General features: G+C 34.9%; 1 protein-coding gene across 6 annotated transcripts in view; it reads left to right on the forward strand.

Moving 5' to 3' along the window:
- The window catches only part of ADGRB3 (adhesion G protein-coupled receptor B3), a 439,829-nt gene that overhangs the window by 411,203 nt on the left and 9,507 nt on the right, over positions 1 to 19,119 (forward strand). For 3 of the 6 annotated variants that reach the window (XM_056488292.1, XM_056488287.1, XM_056488288.1), the window contains 4 exons: positions 3,479 to 3,574; positions 4,915 to 4,954; positions 7,455 to 8,098; positions 17,584 to 17,619. In XM_056488292.1, coding sequence (XP_056344267.1) covers positions 3,479 to 3,574; positions 4,915 to 4,954; positions 7,455 to 8,098; positions 17,584 to 17,619 — 816 coding nt within the window. Of the gene's footprint in view, positions 1 to 3,478; positions 3,575 to 4,914; positions 4,955 to 7,454; positions 8,099 to 8,256; positions 8,371 to 17,583; positions 17,620 to 19,119 lie in introns of all 6 variants that reach the window. The other 3 variants (XM_056488289.1, XM_056488290.1, XM_056488286.1) reach the window with 2 other exon arrangements.

The following is a 19,119-nucleotide window of genomic DNA, read 5'->3' on the forward strand; positions in this document are numbered from 1 at the left end:
AAGAGAGTGGCCCTCATGCAGAGTGGGCAGTGCCATCTGTGCTCTGCACATGGTGCCTCCCAGCTGAAACAATAGTCTGGGACTTCTGGTTGTCTGCAAAAGCATTTAGCTCTGCCAGTGCCTGTCAAGGAAATCCTGCCAGCATATTTGTCACTCTTGATGACGGCTAGAAAGCTATCTCAGTTATAGCCTATAAGATTGATCTATTATTTATAGCATGCCAGCACAGGCAAAACAATAATTCTGACTGTCAGGGGAAAGAAATCTGGGGAGGAATATATCTCCATAAAATTCAAACAAAGAGGACAGCCCTGCTTTACTATGCCTTTATTGTCATTACATCACAAAAAGAGACAGACTTCTACAATTATATATAAAAGCCCCTTTTTACTCTTTGTTGTATTGATATAAACATAAATGATGGAAATATTTGTTACTTTCTCTAACTCACTGTATTGAAGACCTTTTGTGACAGGGGCTGCATTAGGAAGCCAGGGATTTTCACCATCTAACTGGAAGAGAACTAAGTGATGTGTCATCTATTTCTGTCCACCATCAATTCAGTGTCTTTTGGAAAGACATTCAATCTTTCTATACTTCTATTTCCTAACCTCTAAAATGAATATGATATTTTTTAAGCGTAAGATGTTCCATAGACTGTTTGGAAACTTTGGAAGAAAAATGCAAGATAAATATTACAGATAGATATTATTGCTTTATTTTGCCTTTATTTTGCCCGGAGACCCTAGAGTTGTTCATTTTTTTTTCCTCACCTTGCTCTTTAAACACCTAATTGGGATTGAAGATGGTGATGAATTTGTCACAGAATAATACAAGGGTTCAGCATTGAAGCTTATGTATCTCAGCAAAACAGTTTGCCTGATCTGCTTGAACACAAGATGCTTTAGAGCTGATTTGAATCACACTTAGTAACTTATGTTAATGCTGGTGATGGGAGGAACCCACATGAAATAAATATTTTCTTTAGCTGTGCTCTGCGGAGTAGAGAGCATTTGGATTAAATTCATCGTTGGCGTCTAGAGCCCACATTTCAGAATGCAGGAGAATGCAGGAGAAAAATGAAAAGTACATGAGTAGGGCAAGGGTAAGTTATAAAAGCTTGGAGCTGGTTACTGTTGCTAAGGAAACTACTTGCCTGGTATCCGCACGTTCATCACATCTGTCTCTCCTTCTATGCCCAGCTCTAAGAAAATCTTGTAACGATGTTAAAAGGCAGGGGGAAAACAAGTTTATGTTTCAAAGAAAAATGTAAAGACAGCACAGTCTTTACATACTCAAAAAACAATTTTAAACAAGCAGTTTAGAAGAGTATGCTGGTATATGGAAAGTTCAACCATTTTGATTCTCACTTGAGTGAGGACATTTAGAAATTGCAACATATGTCAGTATCATGGATAACGCTATATTTGACATTCTGTTAACATGTTCAGATCATATGCTGCTTGCACTTCAGAAGCATTGTGAGAAACATGCACATTTAAGAGGATCCTAAAATCAAGGTTCACTGCTTTAATGTGGAAGGGACTGAAAGTATGACATGAGATTCTTGAGATCTTCTGGAGCAATTAGAACTGATTACAGAGCCTCAAAAATTAGGAGGCCACTGCACAGAGTGCAGTAAGAGAAACAGTATGTTCTGAAATAACAATTCTTTGGGGTCAAGCATCATATGCCTTGAGATGAGATTCAGCGCAGCTGGGCATGCTTTGAAGGAGACATTTTTTATTATATTTTTTGTCAAATCACTGTGCCAGTGCTTATCCAAGAGTATAAAACTCTGAAGTGTGACCTAACTTCAGCATTGATAAAGTGAGCGAAGACTTGGATTAAATTTGCAGCAACTGGGAGATGCCAAATTAAATTAACATCAAACACATGGAAAACCAAAGCAAGTGTAGTGACCTAAAATCAGAATCTGAGTTTTGATATAGCACACTTTAAATTACAACATGTGGTAAGTCTCGGTGTTTTGAAATCAAGTCAAACCTTCCCACCTTGCTTCATTCTTCTTTCTGCCCTATTTTTGGCTCCTTCCACCTTCAACAGTCACAGTAACTTACCAAGACTGCAGAGCACTCCTATTCATTTAAGGATTGAGCCCTTTAAAAAAATGCTTTCTAATTAGATTATTTTTAAATTTCATTTTTGCTTTTGTGATAGCTTCTAAACAACTCACATTAAAATATGATACATTTAAAGGGGGTAGCTTGTCATGAGCAACAATTGATGAATTATCCTCTTTTGCTGTTCTCAAAATATCCATGAGTAGAAGACAATTTTCTCCCTTTTAATTATTCTGAATAAGACATCAAGTATTTTTTATGGATAATAAATAGAATGTAGTTTTTTATAGGCATTTCATTCATAGTACTTTTATATTTGAACAAGAAATTGTATCACCCAAGTTCCTGTTTTCCAAGTTACATCTTGATTGAATATGATTATGCATTTAATATAGACGCTTGCATTTCTGGCACTAAAATTCACATTGTAAAACATTATATTCCAAAAGTTGCCTTGACATTCTTATTGTTGAGAGAAAGCAGTAAAATATGTTTGCATTCTACTGTTAGCAAACAGAAACTGCATTTTCCTTTTGAACGTGCCCCTCTGTTGAAGCACATTTCTAACAGAAGTGCTGAATAATACTATTTCTTTAGACATACACTCTGTCCAAAATGAATGTAAAAATAGCTTTCCCTATAAAAAATATTCCTCAAATATACTGTGTTTTAGGGAGAAGTCTTCAAATTTACTTTATGGATCATATAAATAAACAGTAAGTTCTGCTAACTTCCTTTTGTACTTTCGAGAAATCTATATGCAAAAAGATTTTCATGTGTGCTCACGCTGAAGATATTTGTCTCATCGGAAGAGTTTTACTCCTAGAAGAGATGAATTAGGTTTCCTGTCCATGGAGTTAAAGATTATTATTGGAATCAGTGTATCTTTCAAATAGACTTATTGTTTAAAGTATAATTAGGAAATTACAATAATTGTTAAGAACTGATTTCAGTAACTGTCCAATTACAATAACTGTAAATAACTGTCTTTCAAGAATCATACATTTATCAAGAAGGTACATTTATCTTGCAATGGTTAGCAGTATATCTACTAATCTTTTTATCAGACCTCTACCAAAGTGAATAAGACAAAGCCAAATACTATCACCAAGACAGAATTGGCTTAAATACAATATAATCACTGCCTAGTAGCTAATTCTGGCTGCACATAAAACTAATTCTGTGGTCTCGATGTGATAGACTGACAAATTTATTGCAGCCACAAAGTATAACAAATGTATGAAATGACAGAAATAGGCATTTATGTTTATTGCCTGTGATTTATGAAGTGGTCTAAAGAAAAGTCATGCACTGTATTCCATATGATTTAATTTAATCTCTAATAGAAGTTTATGATGTTACACAAGAATCAGTATAAGATATTTTTTTCACAGGTTCAAGATGCATTCAGATGTCGGCTAAGAAATTGCCAGGATCCAATCAATGCAGATTCTTCAAGTTCTTTTCCTAATGGACATGCTCAAATCATGGTTAGCTTTTATTTTCTTCTTTGACTATGAATTTAGTATTCCTAACAAAAAGAAAAACTTACTGTATTGTATGTGGCAAGTTTGCATAGCTGAAATATTAACACCTAAGCAAAAGACTGTTTAGGTTATCATCTTCTTGTTTAAATATCTTAGCTAGTTTTATATGATTGATGTGATTATTTAGTGGAGCACAGTGAATTACTATCTTCCAACAGTGTTCTTTAGGAGAAAAGATTCTTATATTAGAGAATAAAAAATAATTTAATAATGAATTGTGACTTTTTCTAGTGTTGGTGTAAAGAGTACTGATGTATATCCCTTCATGAGATCTTGAAAAATGGTCTCAAACAAGACAAAGAGAAAGTGCTAGGCATTTTGCAGGGGGAAATCTATTTAGTGTGTTAAATTAAGAGAGTGAATTTTGCTAATATTATTAGGTAATTTATTAAGACAACATATTGGTCTCTTCACTTTGAACAACAGTTTGTCATTGACTATAATGGGGTCAGAATCAGGCACTAAAGACATGCAAGGCTTAGCAAAAATGCAAGGAGATGCCCTTCAAAATCATGACTCAAAAAAAAGAATTTAATGTTTGGACTTTACAAGCAAGAAAGAGATCAGTTTTACTGAACATTTAGTATTGAATAAACTTCTTGTGAAAATAACAATAGAAAAGTAAATAAATTCTCTAACAGAATAGCTTTGTTTAACTAGGAAAGGTGTGCTTTGATTTCCAACTGTTAAAATTCTTTCTTAGTTATCACAATTAATTTTTGCACAATGAAATAAATAATATTTGATTTCAGGAAGTACAAAATTTTATATGACTACATTAGTAGCAAAAAATGACAGAATGTTTCGTAACAAATAAGGACTTCACAACAAATTAATGAAGTTTCAAAAAGGATGGACTATTTTCATTACACTTATTCACTTGTATTGCAGGCTGTTTTTCATACTTCTTTTCATAGCAGTACAATGAAAAGCTTCCTTAAAGAAGATCCTTTGATTAGATGTAGAAGTTATTCTTCCATATACATTAAAAACTATACACTGTATCATTTTATTAAAATTACATTATCTACTTCCACCTATTTTATTTTATTTTTTCTGGTCAGGCAGCATACTTTGAAAACCACCCAGTTATACTTTAGGAAATTTTGTACAGCTCTGCTGTTGTAAAACAATACACTTCACCTTCTCAGCAACAAGAAACCAGTTTTAAGAGACTATGACCCTGTAAGTAGGACATTTTGGAAGCCCTAGTTGGCAAAAAGGAATTGTAGTTTGTTGCTGAGTTAATAATGGCTGTTGTGTTTCACTGTTTCTTGTTACAGACTGATTTTGAGAAGGATGTGGACATTGCTTGTCGGTCAGGTAAGAACATTGACAGAGTATTTAGCAAACAAAATTTGTCTTGTACAAGTTCCTTGTGAAGTGAAAGCCAGAAAAAATATTGGAGTCTAGCTGTTTATCAGAAATATTTATTAATTTAAATAAAAGAAAATTATGTCACTGTATGAATACATTTATTTAATGTATTATGGCCATTAACTAGAATTCAATGTTTTGAAAGTAGTCAAAGGTGTGACTGTCTATTAGAAAGCAAATAGTTGTGGAAACAAGATAATTCTTAATACATTAAGCTTTCATTCCCCAGTACACAAGCAAAAAAAATTAAAAAAGTGTATCTTGACAGCTGTATATATGAAGGATGCATCAATTTGCATTCATTTTAAAGAGGGTATGATTTATAGGGCTCTAAGTGAAATCCACAATAGTTGAAGGAAATTAAGTTTTATTCAACTTTAATGAGAAAAATTGTGGGTTTTTTAAGGTATTTCAGTAGTGTGATCTTTAATCAGTTGGCTTTGTTTGTTTCCATATATTAAAGACAACACATTTTGAGCTTTTTATTTGCCAACCTTGTTTAAATAGTGCAGTGTAAAATAAATTACAATTTAAACTCTAGAAAATTTTTTTAATCTAGGAGATATTTCCAAAGGATGGTTTTTCCTAGGGAAACAACCTTGCCTAAACACAAACAGCAAAGGGAAAGAGAGAGTGTGTCCTCTCCACAGAGTGAGTCAGAGCAGAGCCCTGATTTAGCTGTTCTGCATCAGCCACCTGAAGGACACTCTCTCTTCACTGGCTGTATGTGGAGCCAAGAAAGCTGATCTCATTAAGGTGAAGTTTGAGTTTCCAGTCACCCACCTTTAACAAACTGCCAATTGATTTCCTTGCTATACAGACATAGTTCTTCCCTACAGATGAGTTTTAATATGCACATGTATTTTGGAGGAATCAGGATAGTGCATTGTAGCACAAATGCCTGTGTCACCATCCAATGCAGATAAAATCCAGCACTGACCCACGTGCTTCCCACTTCTTACCTTTGATAATAGAGTTCTGCAGTACAGAGGGCCTTGTCAGAGGTGTCCTAAAGGAGATTGACTCTGAATGCTGTTATGAACAGGCTTTACTAGATCAGCATTTGAACTCACTTTCTGATAATGAAAAATTTAAGGATAGATCACTGTTTGAAATGTCTGAACAAGTATCAATGGAAACAATGAAGCAACCATTGAATTCAGGTATTTGTGCACAGTTGTTTAGAAGCAAATTATTCTTTTCATAATGGAAAAAATGAGAGTTAGTTTAGTGTGAGGAAAGAGAGTCAGATGTCTTATGAGCTGCTTGCTGTGGAAAAAGACAGTGAACTGACAGGCGGCTACTGGGGGATCTGGGTCATCAGAGCCCTTGGGCAACCAGAAGAGATGTAAATGTAATACCAAAATACTTCAAGTTGTCTTTCTGTCTCAGCCCATGAGCTGGGTTTTGTTGTAAAAAATAACACTGGTGTGAATGAAAATATTTTCAGCTAGGACCAGAAAATTCCTGCAGCCAGCTGGAATAAGCCCAGGAATTGGTTACTTCAATTTTTTCTTTCTACCCTTTTTCTTTCATTACAGATGTTGGATTAGAGACTTGTTTTGTTGTTGTTGTTGTTGGTTTTTTTTGTTTGGTTTTTTTTTTAAGATGAATAATTGTGATTGAATAGATGCTTTGCTTTTGAAGCCATTCTTCAATGCTTCTGGAAATTTTGAATTTTATGACAGGATAAGTAACTTTTATGTGTAAACCTCACCCCAACGAAAATTGCTGGATGTTGCTACAAGTTTGACCAGGAAAAAAATTGGATTATCACTGCTATAAAGCATGTTTATATTTTTTATAAACTTTCCAGATGCAGTAAAGTATTATTTCTGATATCAGTGGACTTTCTTACCAATGTGGTAATTCTTTGTCACTTCTATTTAAAACAAAATTTAACAGAGAGGAGTTTTTAAAAGTCAGTGAAAGGGAACATCTAGAAGTTTATGAACACATGCTCATAGTTATAATCTTATGGTAGGTCATTACAATGGATTGACAAAATGATTCTGCTTTACAATCTGTTTGACATTTTCCAGGAGGTTATGTGGAGTTAATAACAGCAGTATAGATGTCATAGTGTATTTTTTTGGAAAACCCTTAATGAGTTCCACATGGCAGGCGTGTGCTTAAGCTCTCAGTCACCTAAAATCTATGTATAAAATCAGTAGGAATAAATGAAGTGTTTTTATTTCATATAGATGACTGAAGCTAGTTAGAGATCAATGTCAGTTATACACAGTAGATTAAGAGAACAGAAAACCCAAAAGCACAGAAAAGCTGTTCCAAAAACTATATTTATAAAACGAAAGTTAGTAAGTGGAAAGAAAATATTTTAGAAGATGTACTGGTAAAGAAAGCACTGCTAGATAAAGCCATAAGAAAAAGCAGTGTTAGGTTGATATGGTTTCATGCTGTAAGAATCCTGTCCTCTGACCCACAGTTCTGCATAAAGACATTGGGCCTTGCAGAGCAGCCACTATAACAGGAACCCTTTCTAGAATTTCACTAAATGATGAAGAGGAGGAAAAGGGACCAAACCCTGAAGGAATGAGCTATTCAACCTTGCCTGGAAACATCATCTCCAAAGTCATCATCCAGCAACCAACAGGTCTCCACATGCCCATGAGTATGAGTGAACTGGCCAACCAGTGCCTGAAAAAGGACAACAGTGAGCTGCGGAGGACCGTGTACTTGTGCACTGACGATAATTTGAGAGGCGCAGACATGGACATCGTCCATCCTCAGGAGCGCATGATAGACAGCGACTACATCGTCATGCCCCGGGGCTCCGTCAACACCCAGCCTTCGCTCAAGGATGAGAGCAAAATGAATATAGGCATGGATACCTTGCCTCACGAAAGGCTCTTGCACTACAAAGTTAATCCCGAGTTCAATATGAATCCCTCTGTGATGGACCAGTTTAATATCAATTTAGACCAGCATCTTCCCACCCAAGAACACATGCAGAGTTTGCCATTTGAGCCCCGCACAGCAGTGAAGAATTTCATTGCCTCAGAGCTGGATGACAATGCAGGATTATCGAGAAGCGAAACTGGATCCACAATATCATTGAGCTCTTTAGAGGTCAGTGGTGCATAAACAAATTGCATGCTCTGTTGTTCTAATTTTATGATAAGACAATAAATTGTGTCTTGTGTTTAAGGGGTGAAGCTAATGTTTTAATTCAGTATAAATTATTGTTTGGGATCATACACTGCTGTTCATATTTCTCTTATTATCAGAAGTGTTTATACCTAGAAAACAAGACTAAAGTTTCAGAGCCAGTCTGTATGAAAAAATATAGTTCTGGAGATTTAACATTCCACACGACTGCCGAGGATTTCGTGACCTACCAGGTAAAGTCCACTGGAAAATTCTGTGTTGCTATGAGAAGAAACATATTCCTGCAAGATACAAGTGCTAATCATTGGCCCTACCTGCAAGCACATGCAGTTGAAAATATTTGCCATTTTATTGCTGACAATCATATCTGTCTCAGATATGATAGGTCCGTTTCTGCTCTCGTTGGTGTAAATCTTGGATTCTTCCATCCAATAGTTCACTGTTTACTGATTTAGCTTTGTTTGCATGTGCATGCAGGCATTGGTACAACTGATGTGTGCAATAGGTACAGGTGGGCTTCGTGTGGAGTAGCACAGGCTTCAGCCAGATTGCAAAAGTGAACTGAAAAGCCTTTAAAAGGCTTTCAGTTATTACTACAATCTGTCTGTGGGATTTAAGCATTTTCAAAGTGAAAACTGTTGAAATAAATTGTTAAGACCTAAGCATCAAACACTGCCATTCTTATTTACCTTTTACCTTTGAAAGCCAGGAGTGAGCTGGAGTTAATTTCATACTTGGATCTTCTTAAGAACTGGGAATACATTTCACCAGCATGTCAAATGTTGTGAAACCTGTCATTTTGTGGGACAGAGAAAGACAAATGAGAAAAACATGGTACTCATTCTCTGAAAGAAGTTACACATGGCAAAAAAGTCTACTGTATGTGCAAACTTGAAGCCATTAGCTATTACTCTGCAATGTTTGGACCCGTCTGCTTAGGGAAACAGAGATTTGGCCTGATTTTTCAATTTTTAGTTGCAGCTGCAGCTGATACTTCATAAATGATGGATACTTATGGATATTTCCTTTAAAATGGAGTTGAGTTTTATGTAGGTGAAGTTTTATGAAGAATTTGGGCAGAAGATCAGAATTTAGTTTCTTTTCAAGAGATATCTTTTGAAAGCAAAATATTTTCCATGCTGTTTATATTGTGTGTGTACTACCATGAGTTTTTATAAGACTTGATTTAACTTAAAAATTAATAGAAAATGAAGTGTGAGGATCTGCGAGGAATCAAAAATTATCCATGTTTTGATTGTTGTTAAAGTGAATATTTATAATCTTGAACAAATTTTCAAGAAGATAGTTTAAGTGCTTGCCCTTTCAGTGTTCAGATAGATGGCTCTTTCAAAGCAAATCTGCTTTGTTAAAGAAATTACTGCCCTCAGTTCAGATATATTAGCTAATAGATCTTTGGTGATGCACAGAGTTCTCAAATTTAATGCAATCCCAGAAGCAGAACAGCTAAGGTCACCTTCCAGCAGTATCCTCTCCCACCTATCTACAATATCATCTTTCAGATCATTTTTGTCAGATATGGAGGCTTAAATCCAGTCCAGTTGTGGATATGTGGATATGTGAGGAATAGTCATAATTCTTTGAGAAGATGGGCATATATGCCACAATACAATCCAGTCTAAATTAATTTCTTGTGATGCCTCTTTCCCTTCATTGGTGACAAAGTTCATCTAGGACACCTTAAAAAAAATAAAAAAAATCTTAGTTACGTTGCAAAAATTGAGACAATAGGTACTTCATCATACACAAAATTTTAGTTCCTGATGCCACTTTGGAATATCTATCAGTATAATGTGCTGCTCCTTTAAAGTTGTTTTTCTAACTGCATTTGTATCATATTTTAACTTTACCTCTAAGATGGGATGTAGACACAGAATATCTGTTACCATTCTGTATATCATTTTTATGCTCAGAAGAGACTACTAAGTATGTAGTAGAAAATGCAGTAAAATACAGTAAGATAGTAAATATGTAGTGTCTTCTAACTTGGGAAATATACTAGATTTAGCAGGCTATATTTTGGTAAAGAAAGCCAGTTATGTTTGTAAACCTCATCAAACCCAGCACAATCCTGTGTGTTAGGGAAAAAACCACAGATATTAGGGCAGGTCAGAAATTAAAGAAACTGTTTTGGCTTTTGTGTCTGCCTTTATGATTCCCAACATTACTTCATGAGGATGTGCTGCACTGAATTGAAGATAAGGATGTGCTGCACTGAATTGAAGATAGGAACGTGAAAGTAAATTGTAAATAGAAGAAAATCAGTCTCAAGCAGATCCTGATAAGCAGATCCAGCCAGATAAAGAAGGTGATTGTGTTTTTGCATATGCAGTGTGTAAGAAGAAGGGATTCAGGTAAAACCCAAAATGTTATTGGCTGGAATTGACCAGCTGGATTAACCTTTTTGGCTCCCTTAAACAAATTAAAAATGGGAGGGCAAGAGATTTGGTTTTTAGAAGATTTTCAAAAGACGGGGCATTGTCAGACATTATGGAGCAGCAAAACCTGCAGCAGGACATTCAAGATCACCCTGTCCACCTTTATCCTGATAAAGCAGGGTAGACCAGCAGACCAGCTCTACAGGAGAAGATCCTGAGCAGCAGAAAGCTTTCTCCTCCTATCAGCTTTTAGTTGGAACAAAACTACTGAATCAGCACAAAAAAACTTATATCCTGACTTCTAACTCTGAAGGGAGGAACCACCACCCCTACCCTTAAATATCTAAATGTAGACATTTCCCTTCTGAAATGGAAAAAGAGCTCTTCACATTTGGTTCCCCTATAGAGTCAATTGAGACAAATAGCCATTTTTAGGCCACTTTTAGACATCTGCTCCAGGGTGAAGTAAATGCCATGCCTTAGTGCAGGTGACTCTTTTCAGATCCCATGGAGGAAGCCAGAATGAGTAGTTCAAACACAGGCATCAAAAATGTTGATGTCCTAAATTTAGTCAGATGAGTCCTACTGTGTGTTACAAACTTTCTTCTAAAACTTTTTTTTTTTTTTTTTCCTGAAGGAAATGCTTTGATATGAGCAATAAATGCTTTGTTATGTCTGGAAGAATTTTAGTTTTCAAAAAATAGTTTGAGAATGGCATAATATTTACATACAAGTATTGCCCAGCTAAGTATAAATTTAAGGGTGTGCAGATTCACAACGTGCAAATCAGTGATTTTTATTTTATTTGGTACTCACCCAATAGTACTTATGTGATTATAGGCAAGGCAGGCATTTTAGCACATCATGGAGTTTCTGAGGAGGACTAATCAAACATCTGGTTAATCTCCTGAACATCCCTTATATGCATGGATTAAAACTGGCTTTGCTACCTTGGCATCAAAGTGGCTTGGAGTGTGCTTCTTCAGTTCAAAGTGTTTTGATTTTAATGAAGAAAACACTCAATACAGTCTTTTGGAATGGTTTTTGTTTGGAAAATGTACACTGAGTGTTGTGCTCATTAAAATGAAATTACTTTGAAGTGAAGTATTGCATTCCCAGACATTTAGATGCAGAAGAAAGTTAGGAGGTTTGAATGTGGATGAAGAAGATAATCTGGGAAACATATCTCCAGGATGAATAATTCATCTCTTTTTGTGGGGCAAAAATTGTGGAAGGAGAATGAATGGTTGTTTGAAGGGAACTATGGTTAGTGTAGTGTGAGCAGAAATGGAAGAGTTGGAAGAAGACAAAGACTGTAAAAAAATATAAAATTAAGAACATTGAATGACAGGCAATAGAAACATTTATTGAAGGGGGGGAAATAATATCTGCTTTATAAGAACAGAAAGGAATGGACTTCACAAATTATTTGTCATTTAAAGAACTGAAATTCTCTTTCCAGCCTCATATTTTCTTCTTTTTTCTGTCTCAGATTCTGCTGTGAGATCTTTATGTGTAGTAAGTTGATTGTTGACTAAAATAATCCTTCTGTATTAGTTTATGAGAACTCTTAATACATTCAAAGACAGTCAACTCTGTAGGTCCTTGGCCAAATCACTGACAGGGGACTTAAGGAAGAAAATACTATTAGAGCTGAGAAAATAAGGGAATATGTTAAAGACAGTGGAGTGTAAAGTAAAGATAGGTAAAGGTAAAGAGGAGAAAAAAAGGCATAAAAACGGTAAAAAATATGGCAGAAATGGAGGGGGAAAATATATTAGGAAGAATGAGATAAAAACAGCAGAGAAGGAACAAGATCTCAAATTATAATAACAGTAATAATAATAATGCTAATCATCATAATAACAATAACAATAAATATCCTCAAACCAGGAAATGAGAGAAAAAATACAAACTTAAAATAGTCAATCCCATCAATAAAGTACCAGAGCATCAGGCAGAACAAAAGCAAAATGGTATGATGTTATTTTGATTTATGACATGAGAAGTAAAAAAAAAAAAAGAGAGAACAAAAATAGAGAGACGAGCACCACAAGAATTTCTTCTTTATTATGTTTCCACGTTGCATTTATTTTCAGGCATCCTGTATCTCAGATTTCTATCCCTCCCATTCCTCATTTCATTTTCAATAACCTGTCAGTAAAATCAAGTCTAGCCCTAAAACAACCCTCTCTTTCACTTGAGTGAGTAGGTCTCAGAGTCCTCTGACTTCAGAAATTGATGCTGCTTATTTTCAGCTTATCTTACAGAAGTGGGGGTAGAAGTGGTAGGCAGAGTTTATTGAAGATGTGGTGAACTGAAATTTTAGTCAGTCTTATAAAGTGCAGCATATGTTCCAGACTTCATATTATCATTGTCTATTTAACAAGTGCTACATTTTTCCCTCAGAGCATTCAGAAACACAAAGAAAGTTGTGTTAGTTGATTGAGTAAATAAATATTCAGGCTGCTCTATAAGAACAGGGAGCAGCAGGCCACAATAATTTGTCAGAGTACTTTTAAAGTGAGATCTTTGAAGTTATGTTTGTGTTGGTGTACTAAATTTGCTAGCACGTTTTAAAGACTTAAGATTTCCACATTAAATTCACTTTTTCATGAAAATTTTCTGGCTTTATGTCTAGCTCATGAATATCAACTGGTAGCCAACAATCTTCTATTCAAAAACTAGAGTGTTTTTCAGTTATATACTCACAAAAGGCATTTTAAATCAAAAACATCTATCCACATTCCATCTTTATATCTCTGAGGGCCAAAAAAGATTTTTCTTTACTTTTGTTCTGGGAAAAATCCTCCTCAGGCTAAGATCTTGTATGTCAAATCTCATCTCAGAGTGAATTATAAACTGCTGATAATGAGACTTTATAATAATGGAAGCATGGTTATAGCCCTCACTATAATATCCTATCTCTGGTTTCAATTATGCTTTGCACAATGCAATATATCTTTAGGAGTATCTGATGTAATTAATCAGATAGTGGTGTAATGCAGAATAGAATAAGGAGAAAAACAGGCATTTTTCATTTTACAGACATGGAGAGGGATTTTATTAGTCTTTTAGTAGGAGCAGCTCTTTCCTGGTGCCAGCAGATTAGTGTGTGCTGGTGTATGGAAATTATTCTTTGAAATTCTATTTTTGTCCTCAGCAGAGTTTAAAGTTGTTCTGGAATTGCACAGAGAAGCTATACATGATTAGCACAAAGCAAAATTGATTTAAAATAAATTACTACCACAAATCTCTTTTCACAGAGGTTTATTTTGGCTCTGACATGAAGGCTAGGGGTTTTTTTCTACATAAAATGGGTTTTATCCATTAAGATTAAAGAGCCATAGAAATCAGAGATGGAAAAATTCTTGTCAGGTCATCTTTTCTATCAATGCTAGAACACTTTCTACAATATATTTCTCTAAAACATAGTCAAACTTCATTGTAAAGACTAGGGTGAAGGGCTTTCACTGTTTCCCTTAGAAGTTATTGCATAGTTACATAAACTTACTTTTTCCAAATACAAATTCTGGTTTTTTCCATTTTTTTCCCCATACCAGTTTTGTTTATCAGTGTTTATATCCTTCTAAGGTTCCAGTGCAAGCTTCTGTGTTTGCTTCTTCCAGTGACAAACTCACACAAACCTGCATCACTCTTTTATCCTTTCCTCCTAAAAGTAATTTTTGCTGCTACTCCCCTCTGAAATTTCCCCAGTTTACAGGCATGATTTGGCTTCTTCCAGTATAGAGCAGCAATGCAGAACTGTCACTGGAGTTGATAAAGAGGTCTGTCACACCCTTGCCTGCTTAAATTGATCTCTTTTTTGTAGCATTTGTGATTCTACATGGGCTGGAGCCAGCCCATACCTCTCATTTTTTATACAGTCCCTTTATTACTTACCCTTGCAGTTCCCCAGCATTTGGGGATCTTCAGCTTGGAGAACAGATGAGTGAGGAGTGAATAAGAAACTATTACACCTATCTCCTATAATATCCAAAAGAGGAACATCAAATGAAATGTCAGAGAAATAAACAACATCATTTCCTTTGTCATGTTTTACATATTTAAATTGTGGAATTCACTACCTCAACACATTTTAGATTTCAGAAAAAATCTCCTCCCAAGGAAATTCTTAAACTACTGAAGACAGAAGGTATTGTAGTAGAAATGTCATTACCCTTCTCCATATCATTCCTGAAACATCATAACAGAACTTGGTCAAATACAAAATACTAAATGAGGCAACCATAGATAATATCCTTTACAGTTTTTTGTTACTTGTATTCTTTTAACATTATACTCAAGTGAATCTCCAACTGATCCTTGGGAAAAGCCCACCAGCTTCCAGTGTAATTTTCATGTTGCTAAAATAATTCTCAGTTTTACAGGTTCATAAAGGCAACAGCTTTTTGAGAAGAAACATTGGTGTGACCAGTTTAGCAGCTCCTTTGACACAAGGAAATTTCCCCCCATTATGCCACTCGGTTGCCTTTTGTCAGTTCATGTATAGAATGAGCTAGATGGTTGATTTCTGAAAGCATTTAGGTATGTGTGAAAAACTTGATTTTCCTCAGCTAAAAGAGACATAACAAACTTCATATAAGAAGAAAAGAATATAAGCAGTCGCAATTAAAGTAATTATTTTTATGGCTGTTATATATCATGCAGAAACTAGGACAGTGGAGTAAAAATTCTATTTCCAATTGAGACTGAAGGGAAACTCCTTCATCCTTCTAAGTTTCCCAATGACTACATGCTTCTGTTTATGTTTCCTCTCAAAAAATAACACTGCTGTCATTTCAGGACAATGATGTAGCAGCCAGGAGGACCTGATTGTGTCCCTAGTGGTGTCAGTGACAATATTGCAAATGACTTTCCATGGTTCCAGATGACATTCATAACCAGCATCCTATGATTTTCAAAACTTGCAGAACTTTGCTGCCCCTGTGGCAATTACACAGATTTTATGTTTTAGGAGAATGTGCTCAGGCAGCACTTGTACTGTATTTCATTGTATGCAGCCCTGCAAAAAGAAGTAAAGCACAAGCACAGAACAGATGTTCCTTACTATGTAAGTTTAAAATAAATGTTTTTGTGATAGGTTCCTGTTGAGTCCTAGAAAAATCCTCACTGAGGATTTGTATATACACCTGTGGTATATGACCTGTTGGGTCATAACTGGTGTGAACTAACAGCAAAACTGCAACACTTGCCACTCTTTGCCAGTAGCACAACTGAGTATTTTGCAGTCTGTTAGATATGTATTTTCATCATGTAAACAGTGATAGAGTTGTCTGGGTGCAAAACCTAATAATCCAGCTATGCCAGGAACATTTTCACTGCAGTCAAGCACACTTCAAGCAGTATACAAATGTTTCAATTTTACAAATCACAGTAACTAGCAAACTGCACATTTTTCCCCTACATTGGCTATACTTTTACTTAGGATTCAATGGTATCAGGTTTTTTACTGAACACTAACTTTTTCAAACATTTTTCAAAGTTACTCCCGTAAACTTCACCACGTTATCTGTTGTACATGTTTCTTATTTTGTAACCACTGAGACTTTTCAGTGGTGGGTGTGGTCTAATTTAACCTTAAAAGTTGATCATTCCTCATCACAAATGCATAGATTCTCTTTAAACCAGGCCTTGATGATTAAAGATAGCTTCTCCAAAGCTTGTTTTGTTGGTTAACTTAAGACTGTTGTTTTATAGAGCCTCAGGGCCCTGTAGGCATCAAAGTGTCGACAGTGTTGCAGTAATATTCCTTGTATTATTGTGGATTGGAGCATTAAGATTTTACTACAAAACCAGTCAATATGTCACAAAGTGGTATAATCAAGGGCTCAGAGACTAAACATCTTCTGCTTTTTACAGCTGGAAGACTTTTTAAATCATTCCTTTCAATTTCAGGAAAACAAAGCAGCTTACTAAAACCTGCAGGTTTGTTAAACCAAATAAAATCAAAATCAGAAACATTCTTCTTCTTGACTTAGTGAGTTTGATTCTTCTTCACTGAAGAAATTAAGTACAGTGTGAAAAAGTTCCTTCACCATGACTTAAAGCTGTCATATACTATCATAAAAATTAGGGCTAAACTTCAACAGCAAGCCTTTTTGGGTTTTGGAGTACTTTTTTCTTCTTTAACCCTCCTTCCTGAAGATGAATGTATTTTTTTTTTTTAAATTCTCAAGTTTTTTGCATTCTTTTCAGCTCTCACAACCTAGCTTCTTCTTTCTACATCTCTTTAATCTATTGCAAGCCATTTAATTTCCAACTTTAAAAGAAAAAAGATATTTTTATCCCTTCTTTATAATATTTCTGCTTCATTTTGATATAATTTGACTTTATAATTGGTTTCTTTTTGAATCTAAAAAATTCTGTGCTAAATTATTTGTAACATGTCTAAGCAATCATATTCTGTTGCATTTTATACAAGAGATTACTTCACTAGTAAATCATTCTTGCTTTGTATCAGATGCTTTGAATCAGATTTGTCATAAGTTTAAAACAAAGTCATTGCTTTCTCCATTCAGATTGTCATTGCAAACAAACAAGCTGAAGCTATGGCTTTGGCTTGATTTTGCTGTCATTTATTCCATTAAAATCAATGGAGTTGTACCAATGTAAGCCTGATATAGGAAAGAATCAAATTCTGTGAATCTATAAAAAGTCTAAATCATAGATATGTATAGGCATCTGTGTAAAAATGTATAAATATGACTATAATTCTCAAATACCACAAAAAGTATAGAAATATTTTATTCACCAACAGGTTCAATTGCATGCAATAAGATGCACATTGTGCATCCCAGTGAAATGCAGTCTGGTTTATTTCAGAGAAAATATGATGATACTGGTCTGATAAACTATGCAAAGTCTCACATTAATCTTAAATTACCAAGATAAAATCTCCATCTTCTTACAAAATACCTAATATATACCTAATAGGAAAACAAGAATGTTATTTAGACTCATTAATATGATTTCAATAGTCCCCTTGTTAATAAAACCTCTTTTTTCTTTTTTTTTACTGCTTAATAGAGAAGAAAATCACGTTATTCGGACCTTGACTTTGAAGTAAGTTTTACTGCATTATTCCTGAATATTAAAAGTATTTTCCTCAAAGTAAATGTGAAGTGTTCATTTTAGCAGATTTTAGCCTTCTGGCACAGTAGATGCAATAGGGTTGTTCAATTGGTACTGTACAGAAAATGATGAACAGTTAATTAAAACTACTTTGGTGCAACTTGTTTGCAAAATATTCTGAGATCAAACTGTCATATTGCAGTATTAACCATCATTATTTCAGTTTTTAAATTCTTTGCCTCTTCATTTTCATCTGGGTTTGGTTTTTTTGAATTTTTTTTTCCTTTTTTTTTTTTTCTGGCTATCTACTTCCTGAAAAAGTGTGACACTTTTATAGGACAGGCTAAATCACAGCAGAAGTTTGCTTTGTTCAAGAGATTTTCAATAATTTCTTTTTTCTTTCTTCAATACTACTTTACAGAAATACAACTTTCACATCCAAGTAGTGATTATGAATGTGTCAAATTTTGAATGATGTAGTGTTGCAGGTGTCAAAGCTTATGGATCACATGCTATATAAAAAATTAAGTTCATGTAAGGTTCTTTAGGTTGGATATGCATAATTTCCAACTTAGATCCTGTTCAGTGAGAAGGTTTAGTTGTGTTCCTTAATGACCATTTTCTTCTATCTCAGTCAATATGATTAAATCTCTAACAGATTTATTTGAATTTTTTTTCTCTGATTTCTACCAGAAGGAATACAGCACTTAGTTTTCAAGAGTCTGTTCATAATTTGAGGTCTTCTCAAATATGTTGCCTATTCATGCAAAGAAGTAGTTTGATATAATTTATTATGTGTGTCTCCAAAGAAGCTAAATAATTATATTTGTATGGAACCTATAGATCATGGGCTAAAATTTGAAAGCCTGTGATCAGCACATATCAACCACAGCATCAAAAACTCCCCTGTTTGCAATTGCCCTAAATATGCTTTAGGATAAATGCATAGAAAGGAAGTAGAAGAATATGAAACAATAATAAAATTCTGCTGAGAAAGCAACTCTAAAATTAAATTCAATCAGAAGTTTTATAACTGTAGTGATATAAAGAATTCTAAACTTTACTGGTTTTGTCATTGAAAAGTAGAAATATGACAGTGGGAGCATTCTCTGTGGCAACAGATACTAAAACATTCCTCCTGTCACTCAGGAACATAATCCAACACCAAATAAATACCAACAATGCAGTTCATGTTCTGCTCTCAAGAAACAGGATTCCCATTATATGTTTTCTCTTGACTCATGGTTTTTCAAAGTCCCAGAATGGGTCATGTTGGAAGGGACCACAGTGGGCCATGTGGTTCAATTCCCTGCTCAAGCAGGGTCATCCTAGAGCGCATGGCACAGGATTATGTCCAGATGGCTCTTGAATAGCTCCAGTGAGGGAGATTCCACACCCTCTCTGGGCAGTCTGTGCCTGTGCAAGGTCACCTGCACAGCAAAGAAATTCTTCCTCATATTCAGGTGGAACTTCCTGAGCATCAGTTTGTGC

Source organism: Oenanthe melanoleuca, chromosome 3 (assembly GCF_029582105.1).
Source record: "Oenanthe melanoleuca isolate GR-GAL-2019-014 chromosome 3, OMel1.0, whole genome shotgun sequence".
Lineage (NCBI taxonomy): Eukaryota > Metazoa > Chordata > Aves > Passeriformes > Muscicapidae > Oenanthe > Oenanthe melanoleuca.